Below are 24,446 nucleotides of genomic sequence, written 5' to 3' on the forward strand. Positions count from 1 at the left end.
TGATTGACATTATCATGATGTTACCTTAACAGGTCAACATATCCACCACTTTTGTTAAAGTCCCGATGGCCGTGTGGACTAGCTGGCTGTTTTTTTAATTCTTGACTCTACCTGCGTGTGTTCGAACCCAACTAAAACCGAAATACTTTTGTATGCTATAACTGTATTTTTTCTGCAATTTAGATATCATAGAGGTCTCTTCTTTTCCTACTTTTCCCTACTTTTTTGTTAGCCTCCTCCTTTTCCCTACTTTTTCTTGAAAAAGCCCTACTATCCCTACTTTTTTGTAAAATAGTTCGAGAAATAATAGAAAAGTTTAAACTTAATGCATTGTTTAAAATTATCATAATCTTGATTTTAATAAGGAGCAATTTTTAGGTTTTTTTTAGGATTAGTTTGACGCAGTAGGTCTCCAGTGCTGCAAGAGGGGTTCTATGATGAGAAAGAGTGGTGCATGTTAACAAGTCAGAGACACCATTTCCAGATTCATCTCCTCATCCTGTGGCTGAATCCCTCTTGAATCACTGGTTTCTAAGCAAAGATAGCTACATGTACATTACACTTGATGAATAGGTTTAGTTGTCATTTATTTGCATCCAAAAAGGTAAATGAAGAGCCCTACTATCCCTACTTTTTGCTCTTAATATCCCTATTTTTTCCCTACTTTTTCAAAAAAATCCTACTTTTATCCCTTCTTTTTTGTTACTGGGGCCTAAAAAAAATAATGTTTGGTTAGGGTTACATCCTTTTCAAAAATAGGTAGGGTAGGTAGGCTTTTTATTTTTTTTATTTTTTTTTTTTATTAGGCTTTATATAAGAATATCATTTTCATCGTTGGAGAATGGTGTTAAAGCTATCTTCTGTATAAGCATTTAAGGTTTAAACTACATATTGAAAAGCAATTTAAAAAAAACAACAGTTTTTCAAAAAAAAATTCAAACTGACTATGAAAACGGTAGGGTCGGCGCCTATTCCGTAGGTAGGGTCGGGTAACCCGAACCAAATGTATTTTTTTTTTTTAGGCCTGGTCAGTTGAAAGCCTGTAGAGTGATTATGATTAAATAAAGTGTTTCCAGATGCATTACTGGGAAAACTAGTTTTTGCTCCAAAAACATGAGCGAGTCACTTTAAAAAAACTCAGGTATGACCTCTTTGGGGGTTATGCGGGTAGTAGGTTGACTAAAATCAGTGTACAAATAACCAGGACTGTTACTGATGGATGTTATTATATACCTCTCAAAAATGGTCTTGTAAAGTTTCATGACACCTGGTGTATAAATACTAATAAATTGTATATATTTAGTTAAGGTGTATTTATAAAAGTATACATTATTTCATAATTAATAAAAAAAAATGTAACAACTATCTACTTCTAATAAGGTGAAGTTAAACTTGAGTTAAGGTTATAAAGTTTGTTGATAAGCATTTTAGGTTAGCATATATCTTACATCTTTTGAAATTGAGAAAAAGAGTGCCTTAACTTGCTATAATGTTTATCAATTTTTGAGTAAAATGATCTTTAAAGCTGCACTCTCACAGATTCCACGTTTTGACAACTTTTATATTTTTCGTCTTGGAATGAGCCAACTTTTGCGAAATGCATGGAAACCAGCTATATAAGACTGCTGACAAAAAAGTAGATCGCAGATTTTTATATTTAAGTTTAAAATTTGATGTTTTATGCATTTTTCTTAAACCGTTAGTAACGGTTTACACCATAAACTATTAATTTTCTAACGGAAATATGAAAATCCGCGAGCTAATCTTTTGTCAGCAATCTTTAGTCGTTGGTTTGCAGATATTTAAGCAAAAATTTGCTCTTTCCAAGACAAAAAATAAAGAAGTTGTTAAAACAGTATATCTGTGAGAGTGCAGCTTTAAACAGCCAAATTACGACTCCAAATACAGCTTGAATAGCTCTTGTTAGTTTTAAGAATGATAAGATAAAATAAATATAAACAATGTTCAGATTCTGGCTTCATTGTCTTACACTTCTGGATACAAGATACAACTGCTAAATTTACATAGTCTATAATATCCTATATAGAAGTACCTTTTAGACTGTTTACATATCACTTTTATTATTTATTTTTCCTTTAACATTTTTGAGAGTCATTCATTTTTGCACACAGTTCAAATTTAACATAAATTTTCACACTGCTCCAAGTTTCACTCCTCTTCCTTTGCCTAGCTCATATTGCTGGCTGTAAGAGGAGATGGTATACACTCAAACTCCTCTTTTGCGGCTTTTATAGAACAAATCAGTTTTGATGTTTCAATTTTGATATTGATGTAGTGTCGATCATGTGGAATCTAATTGCAATTATGCTCCAGGTTGGTAATATTCTAATAAAAACTTTATTGCATTTTAATTCAAATAAATGCAATATGATTTTTTATGCAAGTAAAATGAATTTTGCACTTTTAATAAGTTGTTTTGGCTTTGTTTAAATATCAATTTATTTAGGTAGGATTGTGCAGACAGCTATTTATAAAGCTGGAGTCAAGTTGTATAAAAGAACTTTGATAAATATAACCAGTTATCTTTAGGATATATGTGCACTTTAAATGAGTTGATTATAATTTACCTCAACTGTCCTATTAGACGAGAAGTGGGTCTATTTCTGGGTTTGTTTTCCATTTCTGCAACTTGAACACTGCTTTCCTTACTTTAAACTAAAATGCAATCTTTCCCGATGAAAAGCAAAACATGCCCGAGGCCATTTGCAAGACTAGTGTCCTACCTACTAAGGATGCTGACATCATGCATATTAATTCATACCGTATCTTAGAATAGTTGGAATATTTAAGTTATAATTACCTAACATGGTCATATCATGTGATAACATCGACTAACCAATCACACATAAGGAATGAATTTTACTAGGTAGACATACCTGGTAATATTTTTTAATGGAAAAATACGAAAAAACTGCGAACATAAATTAATTGCAAACTATGTGGTACTTCAGTTTTAAAGTAAGTTCCAATGCATTCACAGTACACATCAATACCAAGTTTGTCAGTTTTCCACAATTTTCTTTTTTTTTCGCTGTTTTATCATACAGAGTACAGTCCCTATAAGGTTTCACATTATAATTATTTGATTGTTTTACACTTAAATTTTTGGATAAATATCAACCATTTTATGATTATAGAATTATAGCTAAGTACAATTATATTTTACTAAATTTCGCACAAATTGTAAATAAAAATGACTTTGTATATATGGGGTAATATTATAAGGTTTGTGAAAATTGTATCGGGTTGAATTTCAGATCTGCAGTACTGCATTGTCTTAACTTACTGTGAATTTTGACTCTTAAATACCTGTGATGACTGAATAATCAGTGTCTGATAAATGATGGCCTGAGCCTGCAGTTCAATGTTCAAAATCTAAAGATGGAAGGCGCTAAGTCATGTGCTGAATATTTGTTTATTTAATTTAATTACACACATGTCCAATTAAAGCCTGAAGTGGCAAGTAATTATCAAGTGATCAGTGATTATAATTTTATTTTGCTGACAGCTTTTGAAGATTAAACTTTTGGCTTTAAACAGTGCGTGTATACCACGTGATAAATTGCGTCATAAATGCTACGTCGGAAGGCACTATTCACTTCGCTATTTTTCACCTTTTTTAATGAAACATAGCGCAGAGTACCCCGTTACAGAGCCTCGTGTTGGGGGCCTTTTACCAGAGTTGTATTGAGTGTTTAAGTTCATAAAACACTCCAACAAACCTTTTCACAAAACAGCCGTCTGACGGAGCACTGTCAAAACATTGTTTTGGAAATAGGTTTGTCAAAGTGTTTGATGAAACAAATCACCTTTAATATCAAACTCCTTTATTAAAACATAGGAGGGGCTCCTTATGTGGCATAGGCTGCCCTTTGTTTCATTTAAAATGAGTTATGATGCAATTTAATGTCTCTGCCCTTTCAAATATTTTGAAATAATATACATCATGGAATCTAGTTTATTTTTTAATTCTTTTTTTAAAATTAATTATTATTGCTCAATTTTAATAAATAGCCATTGCTAGATGTCTCGATATCTAACGCCAAATAAATAACAAAAATAACACATTCTTTTTCAAAGAGGGTAGGGATTTATTCATATATTTATTATGGAATGATGCATATAGATAGAGTTGGTCATGCAGGGTTCCCCCTGGGTTCTAAAAAGTTGTCGCCATTTTATGCGGGGGTGGGGGGGGGTAAGGGGTTAAGCTCCCTGAAGCTCATGGGGTTCACGCTATTTAAGAGCCTTAAATTGCATTTAATTAGCACATTGTCATGCAGAAGATAATATAACATTGTTGTACATGAAGCACAAGATATTAGCAAATTGTTATTCTATTGACAAAATATATGGACAAGTAGATAAATAAAAAAATAAAAATTGCCAAAAATGCGACATATACATCAATATGTTGATTTCATTTTAATGCCTGCATACAAAAGTGTCATAGAATTAAAGAACACAAATATGAAATTATGAGATAAATTTAAAATAAATGGAAACTCAAAGAAATATAAATGTACATTGTCAAACCAAGCATACCCAATGACTTCTGTAAGTCTTATTTGACATTTTTAACCCCCTAAAATGCTGCATTTATAGCAATTACAAAACCGAGAGCAAATCTATTTTTAGCTAGTAAACGTCATTAGGCCAAAAAAAATAAAATTGTTAAGGGTAACCTTTCTAGGTAGGGTAGGTAGGGATTTTTTTTTTTTTCAAAATCTGTTGTAAGTTCAGAGTGTTTTCTTGACTTTGTTTTATCATATAAACAATAATTCTGATTAAAATCTGCATTTATCCGCCCTTCGTAACTCTCTATTTGCTAACGAATATTTTTTTGCTCAGAAACATAAAAAATAGTTAGGGTCGGCACATTTTTATAGGTAGGGTCAGGTTACCCGAAACGGACAGATTTCTTTTTAGGCCTTACGAAATTTGCATATCATGTGTCTTACCGACAACCTAAAATTCAATGATTTGCATTTTTAAACTTAACACGTTAATTACGCAAGAACAAAGCTGTTGAGCTAAATCTTAAAAATGTTTGCTTATAAGAGACATACTGGTTAAAGGCTGTCATTGTTAATCCATGAAAGCAATAAAATTCCGCAATAATTAGCGAGGTGTTGACTCGTGACTGCTTGCCCTAATTATTGGATTTGTTGTCGCACCAGCAGATGAGCTTGATTTATGACAGTGACAGAATTGATTATCATGCAGGCCGCATGGGCACTGCTTATATCATTTTATTAAGAATATATATATTTTTTTAAACCGTTGTCCCCATAAATTCGCAAAATTTGAAAAGTTGTCGCCACTTTTGCGATTTTGTCACAAATGGCGTCAATGGCAGAAACCCTGGTCATGTCCAGTGTAATTTAATCATGCTTTGCGGGACTTCACATGAATTTGCACATGTATTCGTTTCGTATTAGGTGATGTGTCAAGTGCAAGACCCATGACCCTGCTTCAAAGTTGAAAGTCAAACTCAGAGTTTAATCATTATTAAATGCTGCATTTATCCATAAAGATAGAGAATCTGTGTAGAACATAACTTTTTCATGCTCAGAGGGATTTTAAAATGATTTGGCACATGCTTTCGGTACATAAAGACTTCAGATGCAAGACACATGTCCCTTCTTGTTGCAAGTCATTCGTGCAGGTTTATCATTCATTTGAAATGCTGCATGCATGTACATGTACATATATATAGACTATATAGTTATTCATGTGAACAAAATGTCGACTGAAAAATAAACAGGGTCCGTTTTTACTGATTTATGTTAGTACATGTACATTGTATGTTTAAGATTATTTTAATGCCAGTTTTGTGATATTTTTTTGCCATTTTTTCCCCTTAGGTATTTATTTTAAAGGTCCTATCTTTTTGCTCATAATTTTTGTTTCATTTTCAGGCCATGAGGCCAAGGCTTGCAGGATGTACAAAGGTTTGCCTCGTTTGTCTGCTGATGATTGGGTTGTCTCAGACGGCACGTGGACAGACTCACGACCATGATCACATGGATCATGATCACCATGTTGATAACCATGACCATAAACCTACTAGTGACCTTGACCCTGGAATTGGGTCAATAGGGGAGGGTGTGACCAATCAGAGTGAGGTTTACAAAATACAGTTTGGATACTTTCTTGACAAACTGTTTGAGAAGTATGGAGATGGCCATAAAATGTCTAAGCGAGGTTTGGAACATCTGTTATTCCACCTTGGTCTGGGTGGTAAAATAGTTCTTGGAAATGAAAATCATAGTCTTGATCATTCCCATGAATATAATGTGGAACAACACGAGTCTGAGCATGCCGATGCTCACGATAAGAAAAACATTCCAGAAAGTCATGGAAGCCATGGAGAAGATAATGGTGCTCATTTACATGAACATGATGGTCATGATACCCATGAACATGATCATAATCATGACAACGATCTTATTAACCATGAACATCAAATGGGCCTGCCGGAAAATTTGAAACATTCTGATGAACATTCTAGTCATGAGAAGTCACTTGGAGAAGAGACTGGTGCTTTATTAGATAAAAGTGTGCCATTAAATACACAGCCTAATATCACTTCCAGAAATCCATCTCAAGAATCCCTTCATAAAGGTGATGACTCTCATGAACATCATGATCACAGTGACACAGGACATGAACATACTAACAATGAACATGTAGAACATACAGATCACGAGCATACAGATCATGAAGACACCGATCATGCACATACAGATCATGAACATGAAGACACCGATCATGCACATACAGATCATGAACATGAAGACACAGATCATGCACATACAGATCATGAACATGAAGACACCGATCATGTACATACAGATCATGAACATGAAGACACCGATCATGCACATACAGATCATGAATATAAAGACACAGATCATGCACATACAGATCATGAACATGCCAATGGCAATGTCACCCACAATGATGATAGTGAGGAGTACAAACTAAGTGATAAAGATTTAGCTTCCAAGCAGAATGAAGAATCGCACAAAGGAAAACGAAGTGTTTCACTTGATCAGCAGGTACAGTTACTTAAATTTGTTACATGCTGAACATGAAGACCTTTAATCAGAAAGAAATGTGCCGTAATTGATTGAATATCATTTACTTGTCTAGTGTCTTTTTAGGTTTATTTTAAAGGATAAATCAATCCTACATATTTGTGGTAGGTTCACTAGACAAGATATTATTTTTTATTGAGAAATAAAGTCATGTTTGCAGGGCGCGACATTTTTTTTTTTTCAGGTGACCTGCACCTACTCCCAAAAATTGGTTACCCGTAAAAAACAGGGTGTCCTGCAAAATTTCGCAAATTTTATTGTTTTAAAATAAACTAAGAATCAATCTATAGTCTTTTTTAAGCCTTTCCTCATCAAGCTTTTATTTCTATGTGGGAAATGGCTCTGGAGCACAGCATACAAATCGCCACATCTCAAATTAATGACATAATTCACATCACAAAAATATGTGGCCGAATTCTCGGTCATGAATACAAAAATTCAACAAACGGAAGGGTCTGTTATTTTGTTTCGACTTTATTTAAATTAATGTCATTATTCATCGATTATTCATAAAATTAAGGGCTGACAATTATCTTAAATATCCGATAATGACATTGTTTTTAAAGGAGACGGGCTTCTCTATATGTACTTTATCATCCAAACACTGCAGAGAACGCCAACCCGGAATACATTCAATGACGTCGCACCAGGCAGTGTGTGTCTGCTATATACATGAAGAGATTGTTTATTTATCGATATAGCATAGTTTTGTATTTATTTTTGTTTTTCATTGGATAGAAAATTAAAACATATATGATATTACCTGAGTGGCCAAGTGTTTTTATCTGGTGACCCTGCAGGTTTCCTAGCAAATTGGCTGTGGTAATCCTGACAGAAAATTGGGTGTCTCCGTCACCAGATTACTGTTAGTATCGCGCCCTGATGTTTGCATATATATTGAACAATTTCAATAATGTTTTAATAAGATTGAATGTGTGCAATATAAGTTATCTGTTACTAAAAAAATCAGCTTTATCTTTGTAGTGTTTTGATACGGACACGATGCTACGTCTTGTGAACACTGGCGTCACGGATGACATGATCAGCAAGGATGCATTCCGGGACTTGTGTCCAGTGCTTGTGTACCAAATAGATGCGGACACATGCCACAATCTCCACAACAATCTAGATCACCAGCATCATAGCCACCACCATGAACATGAAACAGGGGAGGTAACTTCTGGGGGAGGAATAGAGGGAGTGACAGCGAAAGGTTGGTTTTGTCAACAAATGTTTCAAGTAACAAAATAGAATTATTATTTTTAATTAAAAATGCATCCTTTTTTCATAATAGTTATACAAATGCATTTTTTTAATAGAGGGAATGCCTGCAAAAAGTTGATTTAATATATACAAACAAACCAAAAACAAGGCAAAACCATAAGAGACTTTTTCATTGAAGGAAATCAATACATCGGCAATGTAAAAACTGTAATCATTTGTACATATATTAGCAGAATACCGGTTTTATTCACTGTTTGTATGCATCTAAGGTGTTTTAGGTGAATACAAGACTGTACCTGTCCGTACTAATTATGTGTATTGAAATCTGCATAAATAGAATATTAAATTATAATTGTCTTTACCACATGGTATCTCTTACCTAGCCTTGAAAAAGAATTACTTTCTTCTGCTTAATCTAAAATGTCACATTTAATTTCCAGTTTGGGGATTTAGCTGTATTGCAGTGGTGATAATATCACTGGTTGGGTTGCTTGGCGTTGCTGTGATACCTATAATGCAGAAAGTCTTCTACAACCACATGCTGCAGTTTCTGGTTGCCCTAGCAGTGGGGGCACTGGCTGGCGACGCCCTTCTTCATCTTTTGCCACATGTATGTATTGATAAGTGTGCAGAAATATCCTTTTTCGGTTTGGGTGTCAAAAGTGCTAGATTTCAGGGAGAGGCCTTTTCTATAGTGCCCCAGATTGACTATTGGACCCATTCCCAGTTGGTTTTTTTTGGTGCAATTTACTGCCGCCTTCTATTTGAGGCTGTCCTGTCCCCCTTGCGAAAAAATGTCCATTTTTTCCCCCCAATTTTTTTCCCCAATTTGAATACTGTAGATGACGTTAATGAATAAATAAAGTAATGAATTTTTTTAAATATACCGTAAATGACCGCATAAGACGAAAGGGGGTATTAAACGCAAACAAAAAAATCCGTAAAAAATCTGAGAAAAAAACTTTAAAAATCTGAGAAAAAAACAATTAATCCATGTTTTAGGTTAAAGGACGCATAGAAAATATGTCCAAAACGTCTGTCAATTTCGGCCACCATGTTTGTTGACAGTGACTAAAAAAAATAATTGTGAAAATGGCGATGGTTATCTTTAAAACCAAACAACGATAATGCAAAATATGTTTCATTTTAATTCGTTTTGTGTTAGGAAAGGGACTGAAAAGAACTGAGTGTGACCATTCATTTATATTGTACAGGTTTGTTCTCAAAATGTCAACACCTACAGAAAAGAATAAAGTTTGCGGAAAAGTGCGAAAAAACAAGACCATTATCGCATCAGTATTGGTATGTTAAACAGAACTAAAGGCAGTGTGAGTTTTTCACACCTTATCGTACAACTGACAAAAAATATTTTGACAGTGCCAAACTTTGCTTTTTTATATGCATGTTTAATTATTGTTCAATTCAATTTATTATTCAAAACAATATTGAATAACTTTAATCGAAAAATATTTTTGTTTAAATTATAAACGTCTTACGATATACCGTATCCCGATCTTCAAACTGCCGTTTTAACCCGTATATACTCGATCAATATGACGTGAGTAACATCCTTTTCTACATAAATCTAAACAAACTCTTGGCTTGAAATCGACCTCAGAAAAAAAGTTCAAAAAATTGTTACTGGGTATTATACGCAGGCATTTTTTTACATCGAAATATGAGGGAAAAAAGTGTGTCTAATACCCAGTCATTTACGGTAAACAAAATCTTGACAAAACTTACTCTTTCACAGCATAAAAATTAGAACATGTATATTTACCAAATATAATAGCTATTTTGACCTGATTTTTAGCTCCACTGGCCGAAGGCCATGGAGCTTATGTCGTCACAGATTGTCCGTCTTGAGTGCGTGCGTGCGTGCGTAAACTTTTACTTTAAACGACATCTCCTCTGAAACTGATAAGCGGATTTTGACAAAACTTCACAGGAATGTTCCTTTGGTGGTCCTTTACCAAAATTGCTCAAATGGTTCCGGTCCATTGCACAATATGGCCGCCAGAGCTAAAAATAGCAAAATCTTTAAACGACATCTCCTCTGAAACGGTTCGGCAGATTTTGATGAAACTTGACAGTAATGTTCCTTAGGTGGTCCTTTATTAAAATTGCTCAAATGGTTCTGGTCCATTGCACAATATGGCCGCCACAGCTAAAAATAGCAAAATCTTTAAACGACATCTCCTCTGAAACGGATAGGCAGATTTTGATGAAACTTGACAGAATTGTTCCTTGGGTGGTCCTTAACCAAAATTGCTCAAATGGTTCCGGTCCGCTGCACAACATGGCTGCCAGGGCAAAAAAATAGAAAAACCTTTAAAGAACATCTTCTCAGAAACCGATGATCAGATTTTGATGAAACTTAACAGAAATGTTCCTTGGATGGTCCTTTATCAAATTTGCTTCAATGGTTTCGGTCCACTGCACAAGATGGCCCCCAGAGGTAAAAATAGAAAAACCTTTAAACGACTTCTCCTCAGAAACCTATGATCGTATTGCAATGAAACTTGACAGAAATGTTACTTGGGTAGTCCTTAACCAAAATAGCCCAAACAGTTCCGGTCTGCTGCACAACATGGCAGCCAGAGCTAAAAATAGGAAAAACCTTTACACCACTTCTCCTCAGAAACCGATGATCAGATTTTGATGAAACTTGACAGAAATGTTCCTTGGGTGGTCATTAACCAAAATTTGTTAAATGGTTCCAGTCCACTGCACACCATGGCTGCCAGAGCTAAAAAATAAAAAAAACTTTATACGACTTGTCGTCGAAACCGATGACCTTTTTTCGATAAAACTTGACAGAAATGTTTGTTTGGTGCTCCTTTACTCAAATTGCCCAAATCATTTCGGTCCACTGCACAACATGGCAGCCAGAGCTATTAAAGTAAAATTTTTTTTTAGATAACTTCTCCTCAAAAATTGATGATTGTATTTCTATGAAACTTGACGAAAATGTTCGTTAGGTGGTCTTTGCTTGAACCTTTTGGCCAGTGGAGCACAGGCACTGATGTGCCTCTTGTTTTATTTTCCCAAAGTCAACTTTTTTCCCAATTTGCAAGGCACAGGCGGTAAAAATAATTCCAAAAAAATTCACTGATTCCCCTAGCAAAATAAATGATATTTTCCCCAATCTGTAGAAAAAATCCAAATCAAATGTAAAAAGAAATATATTTTTTATGAAAATATTTTTACTTAATGGTTCATTCAACATCCTAATGAATTGTGTGAGGTTAAGTTTTGAGGATTATTGAATTCAGAAATCTGTTTTTCATCACATTCAGATAATTGCAATATTTTACTGTCATGATTTATTGAAATAGATTTTTACACCCACACAGATTCATATTTCAGCAATTTCAAGTCTTTTAAATAGGAACAGTACCTCTCTTTTTTATAGTTTTCTCATTTGCAGGAGACAAAAAAGGTTGTTGTTATAACTGTACAATTTCCCAATTTTTTATGCTACACTTTTTTTTTTTCTCAAATGGCATATTTCATGACGCAAATTTTCCAAAAAAGTCTTGGGGCTTTTTCCCAAAATGGGTAGAAAAAGGCCTGGATTTGCATGGGTCCTCTGGTACATAATGGGAAAAGCTGATTAACAAAATATTGTGCAGCATGTAATAGAATCAAGGCATTCTACTTGGGTGACCGAGAAGTTAACTTTTGTATGACCTCATTTCCTTGACTAATAGTTATATACACCTGTCCGGTTGACCGAGAACGTAGTTTTTGTATGACCTCATTTCCTTGACTTATAGTAATATACACCTGTCCGGTTGACCGAGAACGTAGTTTTTGTATGGCCTCATTTCCTTGACTTATAGTAATATACACCTGTCCGGTTGACCGAGAACGTAGTTTTTGTATGGCCTCATTTCCTTGACTTATAGTAATATACACCTGTCCGGTTGACCGAGAACGTAGTTTTTGTATGGCCTCATTTCCTTGACTTATAGTAATATACACCTGTCCGGTTGACCGAGAACGTAGTTTTTGTATGACCTCATTTCCTTGACTTATAGTTATATACACCTGTCCGGTTGACCGAGAACGTAGTTTTTGTATGACCTCATTTCCTTGACTTATAGTTATATACACCTGTCCGGTTGACCGAGAACGTAGTTTTTGTATGACCTCATTTCCTTGACTTATAGTTATATACACCTGTCCGGTTGACCGAGAACGTAGATTTTGTATGACCTCATTTCCTTGACTTATAGTTATATACACCTGTCCGGTTGACCGAGAACGTAGTTTTTGTATGACCTCATTTCCTTGACTTATAGTTATATACACCTGTCCGGTTGACCGAGAACGTAGTTTTTGTATGACCTCATTTCCTTGACTTATAGTTATATACACCTGTCCGGTTGACCGAGAAGGTAGTTTTTGTATGGCCTCATTTCCTTGACTTATAGTTATATACACCTGTCCGGTTGACCGAGAACGTAGTTTTTGTATGGCCTCATTTCCTTGACTTATAGTTATATACACCTGTCCGGTTGACCGAGAACGTTGTTTTTGTATGACCTCATTTCCTTGACTTATAGTTATATACACCTGTCCGGTTGACCGAGAACGTAGTTTTTGTATGACCTCATTTCCTTGACTTATAGTCGGCTAAAACACGGTATTTGTCCACCTAAGTGTCTCACCAAGGTGGAAAAATGAACTTCCATGCAGGGCCATGAAATTTTGTGCATTTTTAGTTTAAAGTTTCAGTCATTGGAAATGATATTTGTTTTCCTACAGTCGCTTTTATAAATTTATTTTTTTGGCGACTGTTACATACAGGTCAGTGTAAGGTTACAGACACTACAACAGGCATATATATAACAACAAAGATTTTAATGGAAACAAGTCTGTATTATTCAGGTTAACACAGAAAACTAACAATTAGAATGTTAACAAACAAATGCATAAAATCTCTGCTTGAGATAAGCATGAAAAAAAACATATTTCATCCCAGTTGCGATGAACTTCAAAAATTGACAAAAATGATCACACAACTTTAACTGTAACTTTTAAAGTTTGTAGAACCAAGTGCCCCAAGCACATTGTTTTTCTAAAATAAACACTTTTCCTATCAAGTATAGTCAGTTTCTGCTGTTTATATCAATAGAACATATTTTTTGTATGAGATAGAAATAGACTGCACTACGGTTACGGACTCTACACATTGTAAGAACCAACACATGCTCAACATTTTCTATTTGAAATACACATGTTTGTGTATTTTCAACAGATTAACTTTAACTTTGCTGAGTTCCTGTGTATTGAATTTAAAATGACCTCTTTCATTGACAAGTTCAGGAGCTTCTAGCTTTGAAATGATATGTTCTGTTGGCTCCTGAGAAACGTCTGACTTCTCAGGCCACACATATGCGTTTCCAGCTTTCTTCATATATTTAAGCCCATATTCTGTTTCAGATTTACTTGTAATTTCAGCAACGTAAACACTTATGGGTCCTTTTCTCGGTTTGAGCCCAACGGTAACAAAATCACCAGGTTGAAAGGCTGTATCTTGTTGGGATGTTGTTGCTGCTGTCTCTTCTATTTTTCTCCTCTTGGCTTTTGGTTGCTTGGTCTCCGATTTTCTTTTCAAAGTTATTTGTTTCTGTCCTTTTGATTGTTCTTTGCAGGTTGCTTTAGGCTGCTCCTTGTTAGATGGTTGTTTCTTCTTTACATTTAGTTTTTCTTGGACTTTACTAATAACATCAAGGTTTCTTTTCTCCCACTTATTAACTATGTCTACATTCTCACATTTTGATGTTACACCATTCACACAAGCATCACAGTAACAACTACGGTAAGTTTCCTTGAGTTCAGCTCATAGTCTTTACCAACAGACTTAACAGAGTGCAGCTTCCGTGTTCCAGTTAATGTTTGTACATTTGTTTCTGGTCGGTTTCTATTCACATTTTCAACAAATACAAATTCTCTTCTCGACAGAGTGCTTTTTACAGTGTCCACTACTTCCATATTCAGAGTTTCTTGACAAAATTGGTAAACGTCTTCAGCATTACCAAGAACTTTCCTGTTACTTATTACAGCACGATAACAAGCATTCTTTACAGTTGCACCCAACCCATCACAGACATTCTTTCCATGAGACGTTTCAAAGTAGTTTCGAGTCATTTTGGGCTGCTTTCTGAGACTGATATCAGCAAATGCCTTTTTCCCCTTGTACTGGGCTGCACACTCATCAGTCCACTCGTGGAGTTCACCAATCTTCACCCCTCTGCTTTCTAGTAATTTAATGGCTTGATTCTCGAAGACAATTGCTAAATCCGCATCATGTTTGGTTTCTTCACTTATTCCAATGATGGCATGTTTTACTGTAACATCTTTGTCATCAAGACTTTCTTTATAGTAGCACATCATTGGATGTACAGTTACCTGGTTTCTATCAAAGAACCCTGACTGCACTTCACTTTGGAAGACACATGCATAGTTCTCACTGAAATCCATTACCATGGCTACAGATCCCTTTGTTAATTTCTCTACACATACACCCATTTGTTTCTGTTGCCAGGATGCTCTAAATGCATGCTCTGGGTACACCATCATGTCTTTCTCTAAAGCTGTCAAAAACACTTTGAAATCAGCTTCTTTGGGCACACAAGAAACGCAGCGCTTTACTTTGTCATATTTCTTTATTTCAATGCTTTCCCATTGATACCATGACACCATCCCATCTCTGTTCTTTTCTTCCATAGTCGCCAAATACTTTTGAAGGCCTTGTACTCCACATTTTTCACAATTTCTTGACACACATTTTAAAGATGGCTCTTGTTCATAGCTGCAGAATGTTGCATCACTCAGACTCTTCTTATCAATCTTAATGTCTTCTGTCATGTCAGTCTCTTTTACAACTCGTTTCAATGTTGTAAGTGCTTCTACTTTCAGGGCTACATTACAACAAGTCTGGCACAGGCATGACCGTCTGCTTGTCTCGGACACTTTCTTTACATTAACTGGTTTTAGTTTGCTGAATGATGTAAGTCCTAATTTATGATTGGGGTTTTTTGTTTTGTATAACTTGTGTGCTTCTTCTAGTGTCATTGTCATCACATGTTTCTGTAGTGTTTCTTTCATACCAGTCTGAGTTTTGATTCTAACAACATCACGTTTGGATGGCACCTCTCTGCTAATTTCAGCACTCAGGTAGAACTCTTTCACTGATTGTTTCACATGATCACTTATCACATCACATCTTGTTTTTCTCTGTTTCTTTTTCCACCATTCATTTCTCATATTCCTTGTCTTGTAAGACACATTGAAATATTTACTAACTGTGATCTTTTTGTATTTCCTTAGTACTGATTCACGTATTACATCATATGCATGTTTCTTTTCTCTGTCTTTTCGAACACCAATGTTTACTTCGGAAATACTTTCTTTCATCAAGGAATTCACTATAGCATCTGCTACTTCAAGTTTCTTCTTACAAGCTGGTGTCATTGTTACTCCTTGGTCAGAAAGTACTTTGGATGTTGAAGGTGACTCAATAAGCTTCTTTAAAATGGCGGCTTTCTTCTTTGGTGTCCTAGGCAGAATGCCTTTTACCATTTGCGCTCGTCTGTATACTGTTGCACGGGATAAGTTACTTTTGTTCTGTCTGCTTTCTCCATGACTGTCATTTTCATCAACTGTGTTAACAATTGGAATTGTAGGAGACTTAAGTTTAATTCGCATTCTCCAGGCTTGTGTTCGCTTCACAGCTTTTTTCTTTTTTTCTTCCAGAGCCGGTTTCTTACTCTTTTTAACACCAGGATCTTCAGAAGAACATGTTGTTTTCATCTTTTTTCTCTGTCTGTATCTTTTCATTTCTTCAGCTTTTTTCTTTCTTAAGGAGGCTTTTAATTCAGGATCTGAATTGGCCATGAGTTTCACTTTCATTCGAGCTTCCTTCTTTCTTTCTGTGTCTTTCTTTTTGATTTCAGAATATTTTGTGGAGTTTTCTGTTTTCTGACGCATTCTCCATGCCTTGACTTTCAGCCTGTTTTTCTCCTTTTGCTTCTTTTCTATGTCTTCATTCTTTTCAGCATTCATTTCAGCATTTTTTTCAAGTTTCCGGGATCGCAGTGATGATTTTCGGCTCTCTTCTGTAAAAAGACATTCTGAATATTAATTAACCTTAAACGGTTGGGTTCAATGTATACCTTAGAATATTAATATATATGGTATATAAATCTTCATATAAAGACAGGTTTTGTGAAAAGAAAAACCTCAAAAGGTATAAATGTCCCTATATGGTTCAATTGTATTGTTTTGGTTCATAAAAATGTTTTTGAACATACTTACAGTAGACTTAGAAACAAGTGGCCGTATTTTGTAGAGTCTGTAACCTGAGTACAAGTACAAATCAAATATTACTTAAGCTTCAATTCTGTACATTTAACAAGTATCCACTGTGTCTGTGATCTGTATATTATAACACTGATTGTATTCATTGGCATACACGCCAATCTTTATGTAAAAATATTTCATCTCGGCTCCGTAATAGGCTACACAAAATGAAATTGTGTGTCATACTGTCATAGGATTTCCATTAAACAACCTGTTAAGACCATTTTAGTTTGTTATATGTTGGGCATGGCAATTTCAACAAATAAGCATCACAACATGTGCATTTCATGTGGACAATTGCATTAATTCAGGGCATCATGTACAGACATATGGTTTTGGTTACGGACCCTACGTAACATAGCATGGAATGTTTAGATAAGGATAATACATACCTAGAGCATCACTGGAACCAAAACCTTTAGTGTTTTCCATTTGAGAGGACTTCTTGCTGGAATCTGACCGACTATTACCCAAAATAAGCCATTTTCTTAGCTGATTCCATCATTACAGCTGGACTGTTGTATTTCTTAGAAAGGCGGTTGTTTTGGATGATGCAATAATTCATCACAAATAATGTTGCATCAGCCGTTTTATTGGTATTTTCCAATAGTTAAAAGATGATGCAATATTGCACAATAAAAAAATTGCTTTTACCATGAAAAAATATAAGGAAATATGCTATTGAAAACAATGGAAATTTCAAATCAAAATTTGAAGGCAGATTTTGTAGTGTCCGTAACATTAAATATGTAAAAAAATGCAACTTAAAATCAAAATATTCCAAAAATATTTCAGCCATTAAACATACTCATACAGAGGTTTTTATTTGTGGAATGCCACATTTCTGTCATTAATACATATGTAGATACAAACCCATGGTTACGGACTCTACAGATTTTTTAACCCTGAAAATCTTACAGGTGAACCTCCTTCTTTTTAAGAATGGGAATCATGAATGCCCAAAGCAACAAAAAATTGGAAGTTTGATTAATAATCAGTCTTACAAAACAGTTATCACTTGTAAATGGGTGAATTTTCAATGTTTTTCATGCATATAACAAGGGATACTTATTGTGATTTTGAAAAATTGGCAAAAGCACCACTTTATGTTAATAAGTCATATTTTCTGTAATAATTTGTCTATTTTCTTGATTTACCCACCAAAATTTAGCACTTGAAATTTTCTATAAGCTGAGGTAATGCATTTTTTCCAAATCATCATGCAAAATAGATATATAACAGTTTGAATATATAAAAAAATCAAATGAGACAGCATAACGCTTCAAAATGGCCATTTTTGGGATATGTTTTTTGCTGTTACTCGAATACAAATTGATATTTTCACTTGAAATTTGGAGGCCAGCAGGAGTGGACTAGGTTACATGCTTTGGCTGCAAAGAATTAAGTTTGAAATCACACACTTTCCTTCAATCTATGTATAACAACCAAAAAATATAAAATGGACAAATACCGTGTTTTAGCCGAGTAATATACACCTGTCCGGTTGACCGAGAACGTAGTTTTTGTATGACCTCATTTCCTTGACTTATAGTAATATACACCTGTCCGGTTGACCGAGAACGTAGTTTTTGTATGGCCTCATTTCCTTGACTTATAGTTATATACACCTGTCCGGTTGACCGAGAACGTAGTTTTTGTATGACCTCATTTCCTTGACTTATAGTTATATACACCTGTCCGGTTGACCGAGAACGTAGTTTTTGTATGACCTCATTTCCTTGACTTATAGTTATATACACCTGTCCGGTTGACCGAGAAGGTAGTTTTTGTATGACCTCATTTCCTTGACTTATAGTTATATACACCTGTCCGGTTGACCGAGAACATAGTTTTTGTATGACCTCATTTCCTTTACTTATAGTTATATACACCTCTCCGGTTGACCGAGAATGTAGTTTTTGTATGACCTCATTTCACTGATTTATAGTTGTACACCTGTCCGGTTGACCGAGAACGTAGTTTTTGTATGACCTCATTTCCTTGACTTATAGTTGTACACCTGTCCGGTTGACCGAGAACGTAGTTTTTGTATGACCTCATTTCCTTGACTTATAGTTGTACACCTGTCCGGTTGACCGAGAACGTAGTTTTTGTATGACCTCATTTCCTTGACTTATAGTTGTACACATGTCCGGTTGACCGAGAACGTAGTTTTTGTATGACCTCATTTCCTTGACTTATAATTGTACACCTGTCCGGTTGACCGAGAACGTAGTTTTTGTATGACCTCATTTCCTTGACTTATAGTTGTACACCTGTCCGGTTGACCGAGAACGTAGTTTTTGTATGACCTCATTTCCTTGACTTATAATTGTACACCTGTCCGGTTGACCGAGAACGTAGTTTTTGTATGACTTCATTTCCTTGACTTATAGTGGTACACCTGTCCGGTTGACAGAGAACGTAGTTTTTTTTGTATGACCTCATTTTTTTACTTATAGTTGTACACCTGTCCGGTTGACCGAGAACGTAGTTTTTGTGTGACCTCATTTCCTTGACTTATAATTGTACACCTGTCCGGTTGACCGAGAACGTAGTTTTTGTATGACCTCATTTCCTTGACTTATAGTGGTACACCTGTCCGGTTGACCGAGAACGTAGTTTTTGTATGACCTCATTTCCTTGACTTATAGTGGTACACCTGTCCGGTTGACCGAGAACGTAGTTTTTGTATGACCTCATTTCCTTGACTTATAGTGGTACACCTGTCCGGTTGACCGAGAACGTAGTTTTTGTATGACCTCATTTCCTTGACTTATAATTGTACACCTGTCCGGTTGACCGAGAACGTAGTTTTTGTATGACCTCATTTCCTTGACTTATAGTGGTACACCTGTCCGGTTGACCGAGAACGTAGTTTTTGTATGACCTCATTTCCTTGACTTATAGTGGTACATCTGTCCGGTTGACCGAGAACGTAGTTTTTGTATGACCTTATTTCCTTGACTTATAGTGGTACACCTGTCCGGTTGACCGAGAACGTAGTTTTTGTATGACCTCATTTCCTTGACTTATAGTGGTACACCTGTCCGGTTGACTGAGAACGTAGTTTTTGTATGACCTCATTTCCTTGACTTATAGTTATATACACCTGTCCGGTTGACCGAGAACGTAGTTTTTGTATGACCTCATTTCCTTGACTTATAGTGGTACATCTGTCCGGTTGACCGAGAACGTAGTTTTTGTATGACCTCATTTCCTTGACTTATAGTTGTACACCTGTCCGGTTGACCGAGAACGTAGGTTTTGTATGACCTTATTTCCTTGACTTATAGTTGTACACCTGTCCGGTTGACCGAGAACGTAGTTTTTGTATGACCTCATTTCCTTGACTTATAGTGGTACACCTGTCCGGTTGAATATATATATACAGGTGTATATAACAAATTCAACAATGTACCTTGTATATTGTTAAACTAAAGCAAAATGTAAAAGATATATAGCGTCAAGAATTTGACTCTTACGAGGCTTTGCTACAATTATTTATAAGAAGGCCTTAAAACTTAAACATGATAGTGTAATAAATCATAAAATCACATTATATTTGGAAACTGGAAACCCTGAATTTTATTTTAAGGATGAGTGAAATATCAATAGCAAAAAAACAGATTCGTGTTTCATATCATATATCTGAAAAGTATGTCCTCATTGTCAAAGTTGTCCTCTCTCAGCTCTCGTGTATAAATAGGCGTTAACCCTACCGTTTTTATAGTCTGTTGATAAAATAAAACTGAAAAAAATTAGTGTGTGTTTTAATATGTTTTTTAAAACCTTTAAGGCTGCACTCTCAAAGATTGAACGTTTTCACAACTTTTTTATTTTTGTCTTGGAACATTTTTGCGAAAATGCATGGAAACCAGTTATATATAAGACTGCTCACAAAAAATTAGATCGCAGATGTTTATATATAAGGTCAAAAATTGATGTTTTTTATGCATTTTTCTTAAACCGTTAGTAACATTTTAAGCCATAAAAAAAAAAATTCAAAAGGAAACATGAAAATCTGCGATTTGATCTTTTGTCAGCAATCTTTTATCATTAGTTTGCATATATTTAAGCCAAAATTTGCACTTTCCAAGACAAAAAATAAAAAAAAGTTTGAAAAAAGGGTAAATTTGTGCGAGTGCAGCTTTAAAGCTTTATAAAGAATATTACTTGAACACCTTTTCCCAATAATGACAATAATGTGCTTACATAAAGCCTTAGAGCTGCACTCTCACAGATTTACCATTTTGACAACTCTTTTGTTATCTTGGAATGGTACAATTTTTGCGTAAATATCTGGATACCAGTGATATAAGACTGCTGACAAAAGATCAGTTGCTGAGATGGCAGGTCATTACATGCAAACATAGAGAAATGTTATAACAAAAATACTTACGTTAATTGTATTACACATATGAAACAAATCAACAAATGGGAGGAGTTTTACAAATTAACAAACGATAACAGGTCTTTATGGAGATAATCCAATAACCGAACAGTATAAAGCAAATGTTTGATCGACTGATATTGATATCAAGGGTTTGTGTATCGATATGTGTCAGCATATATTGGAACAGCACTCAGTATCATGTCATCCCTTCTTTGCTTCAGAAATCTGACACTGTCTTAATATAGTGTGTGGTTATGAGAGATACAGTATGACCTTGTGTTGACCTTGATACAGTACAACCTTGTGTTGACCTTGATACAGTATGACCTTGTATTGACCTTGATACAGTATGACCTTGTGTTGACCTTGATACAGTACGACCTTGTGTTGACCTTGATACAGTATGACCTTGTATTGACCTTGATACAGTATGACCTTGTGTTGACCTTGATACAGTACGACCTTGTATTGACCTTGATACAGTACAACCTTGTATTGACCTTGATACAGTACAACCTTGTATTGACCTTGATACAGTACAACCTTGTATTGACCTTGATACAGTACAACCTTGTATTGACCTTGATACAGTATGACCTTGTATTGACCTTGTTTTGTGAAAAAATGCATGTTGGAACATCATCCTCTTTATTTAACTGATTGACAACTTGTTTCAGAAATTGTTATGGAAATATGTGTTACTCCAGGACTGGTATAACCTACAATTATTTGTGCATTTCAGGCCATTGCTGGAGGTCATGGAGGGGAGGGAGAGTCTGATCATGGCCACTCCCATGGTGAGGATTCACACGCCCATGACCTTGGCCCCATCTATAAGGGACTTGGTGCACTAATGGGTATCTACTTCTTCTTCGTCATAGAGAGGATTCTTACCATCATAACGGAGATGAAGAGGAAGAGGAAGGTATAGCAGTTGAATGGCAAATCTTACTTGCTGAAATAGCCACTTAATATTTTCTTTTACAATAAACTAAACAAGGTTTTTTTTTGGTAGGTTGTAATTTGTTTCACTCAATCTGTCCATTTTTGAGCTTTTCGTAGTTGCTGATAATATTCAAGGGGTGTTTATAATAGGGGAATTACTAATTTAATGCAGATAAAAAGGCAGAATAATTTGAGTACATTAGAATGGAAATTGTTTCAGGAACCCTTAATATTATGAAATTTAACAACATATTTATTAGAATTGTAACTAGTATTTATAAATGATTTAACTCACGAAGTAGCATTAATTACAGAAGCTGAAGAACAGGAAGAATAACACGAAGGAGAGGGAAGACTCGGATCATGTGGGAGAGCGGCTTGCTCAGGCGGACATGTGTGACGAAATGTTGATGAGTATTCACCCTAACAAAGGTAAATAAACCTTCTTAGACTCTCCGTTACACACACACACACACTCGCACACGCGCACACACACACACACCCACACACACACACACACACACACACCTGTTGCTTTTCAAACACTGTTATAAAATTCAGTTGTAAGGCTGTTGGAGAACCTAAATAGCAATGGACAGTGTATGACTCTGAAACTTCACAAATTTAAAGCTTATATTGTCATGATTATTATATGGGCCAATAAGTTTGACTCTGCTTTTATTAGGTCAGGTATGGCTTTTTCAGTAGGTGCAAGAAAGCATGCATGCAAACTGGTGTTGTTGTCATATAAAATGTATAGTTATGTTTTGTCTCAAAAGCACATTTGTATTGTTCTAATATATGTGCAGACTTGCATGAGTATGCAACACTGTCATAAAAGTCACATCAGTATTGAAGCTTTTTCTGTTCTGCTTTCGGCATAAGCAGAGTTGATCAAAAAGTGAATCACATTCATTATATGAGTTCAGTTGCATTAGTCATACTCCTAGTTAATTTGCGTACCTGCGAAGCTAACTAAATACCATTTTACAAAATAAGAAATTTAATGTATAAATTACAAATACTTGTAGACCAACCTGCTTATGCCAACTTGAAAACATGACTTTGTTTGCTTTATTTGTCAGCGTCTTTATTCCTTTAGATGGCGAAGCAGAAATCATTGTTATGAACAAGTCAGGTACATTCCTAAATGTATATATACCCTGGCATTTAACTACTCACATAAAAAATTATATATATGTATATATATTTCATTAGTAATAGTATATATGGGGCTGTATTCATTAAGTTTCTTACGTCATTTTCTAACAGGTCGATTTCTTAAAATTTTCATACTGAAAGTGTTTTACATAAAAGTGTGTTTATTTCAACAATGAAAATGAAAATAATGTATTCCAGATTTTCTTAATTTTTTTCTTTGATTTAAAGAGATACTAAAATTAAGAAATATATGACTTAAGTTAGGAGGTGACTTAAGAAGTTCTTGTTTTTAAGAAAAATGTAAATAAATGATATTCATAGCCTTGATGTTAACAGTATTATTGTTAAACATTTAAACCATGGCCATAATTAAAATAAAAAACAACGTTGAAGATATTATGCACTAGCCAATTGTAACCCCCTTCCCCCCAGGTCCGGGGAATAGCATCCCTGCCAAATGCCCCCCGCACCCCGGAGACCCTAGGTAAGGACCGCAACATTTGGCGCAATGACAAACCCATTGCATTCACCTGGTACTGTGGGGCCACCTGAAAGGTAAAAACACCGCCCATTTTCCCCTTCTATCCCCCGTATACTCCCGTACCGGGGGGGGGGGGGGGCGTGGTTACAATTGACGGGTGCATTATCATGAAACTTGGTGCATTATGACGTAACAGTGATTATAGACATCACTGTTCCAAGGCAGGTACCTCTGGCTTTAAAACTTGTAGAGTAATGTTCATTGATGGACTACAGTCAAAGCTGTTGGCTCAAACTCCTAAGGACTGGCAAAAAAAACCTTAAGCCTCTGAAGAATCAAGTCAAGCGGGATGGTTTACTTTCAGTATAAAGAAATCAGTCCTTTACATCTAGTTTGAGCCAACAAGGAATTTGAGCCAAGGGAGTTTGTGCCAATGGGATCTGACTGGATATTTAAGAAAAATAGATGGGTTGGCATCTCCTTTTGCGGCTATGTGTTCATTGACATTGTATGTGGTACGCAATGATACTTATTATGTCTTGTTTAGCTGCATGATATCTGTAGCCTGTATAACATGTTTATTGCTTATTCGGTCAAAATATATCTTCAAATATTAGCATGTATATTAGCATCAACTTACTTCACTCTTGTATTTTTTTTCCATTTGCCAACAATTCTAACATGCTATTTATTATATGATGTACATATCAAACGGTATTCCATATTCATAAAACCTTGACCA

At 35.3% G+C, this 24,446-nt stretch overlaps 1 protein-coding gene across 5 annotated transcripts in view; it reads left to right on the forward strand.

Annotated features, from left to right (window-relative positions):
* Window positions 1–24,446, forward strand: part of LOC128234575 (zinc transporter ZIP10-like) — a 44,177-nt gene that overhangs the window by 5,157 nt on the left and 14,574 nt on the right. For 3 of the 5 annotated variants that reach the window (XM_052948877.1, XM_052948873.1, XM_052948875.1), the window contains exons 2-7: window positions 5,943–7,085; window positions 8,109–8,337; window positions 8,789–8,958; window positions 21,860–22,042; window positions 22,377–22,494; window positions 23,165–23,200. In XM_052948877.1, the coding sequence (XP_052804837.1) occupies window positions 5,943–7,085; window positions 8,109–8,337; window positions 8,789–8,958; window positions 21,860–22,042; window positions 22,377–22,494; window positions 23,165–23,200 (1,879 nt within the window). Of the gene's footprint in view, window positions 1–2,198; window positions 2,335–5,942; window positions 7,086–8,108; window positions 8,338–8,788; window positions 8,959–21,859; window positions 22,043–22,376; window positions 22,495–23,164; window positions 23,201–24,446 lie in introns of those variants that run through there. The other 2 variants (XM_052948874.1, XM_052948876.1) reach the window with 2 other exon arrangements.

This window comes from Mya arenaria, chromosome 5, assembly GCF_026914265.1.
Source record: "Mya arenaria isolate MELC-2E11 chromosome 5, ASM2691426v1".
Taxonomy (NCBI): Eukaryota; Metazoa; Mollusca; class Bivalvia; order Myida; family Myidae; genus Mya; species Mya arenaria.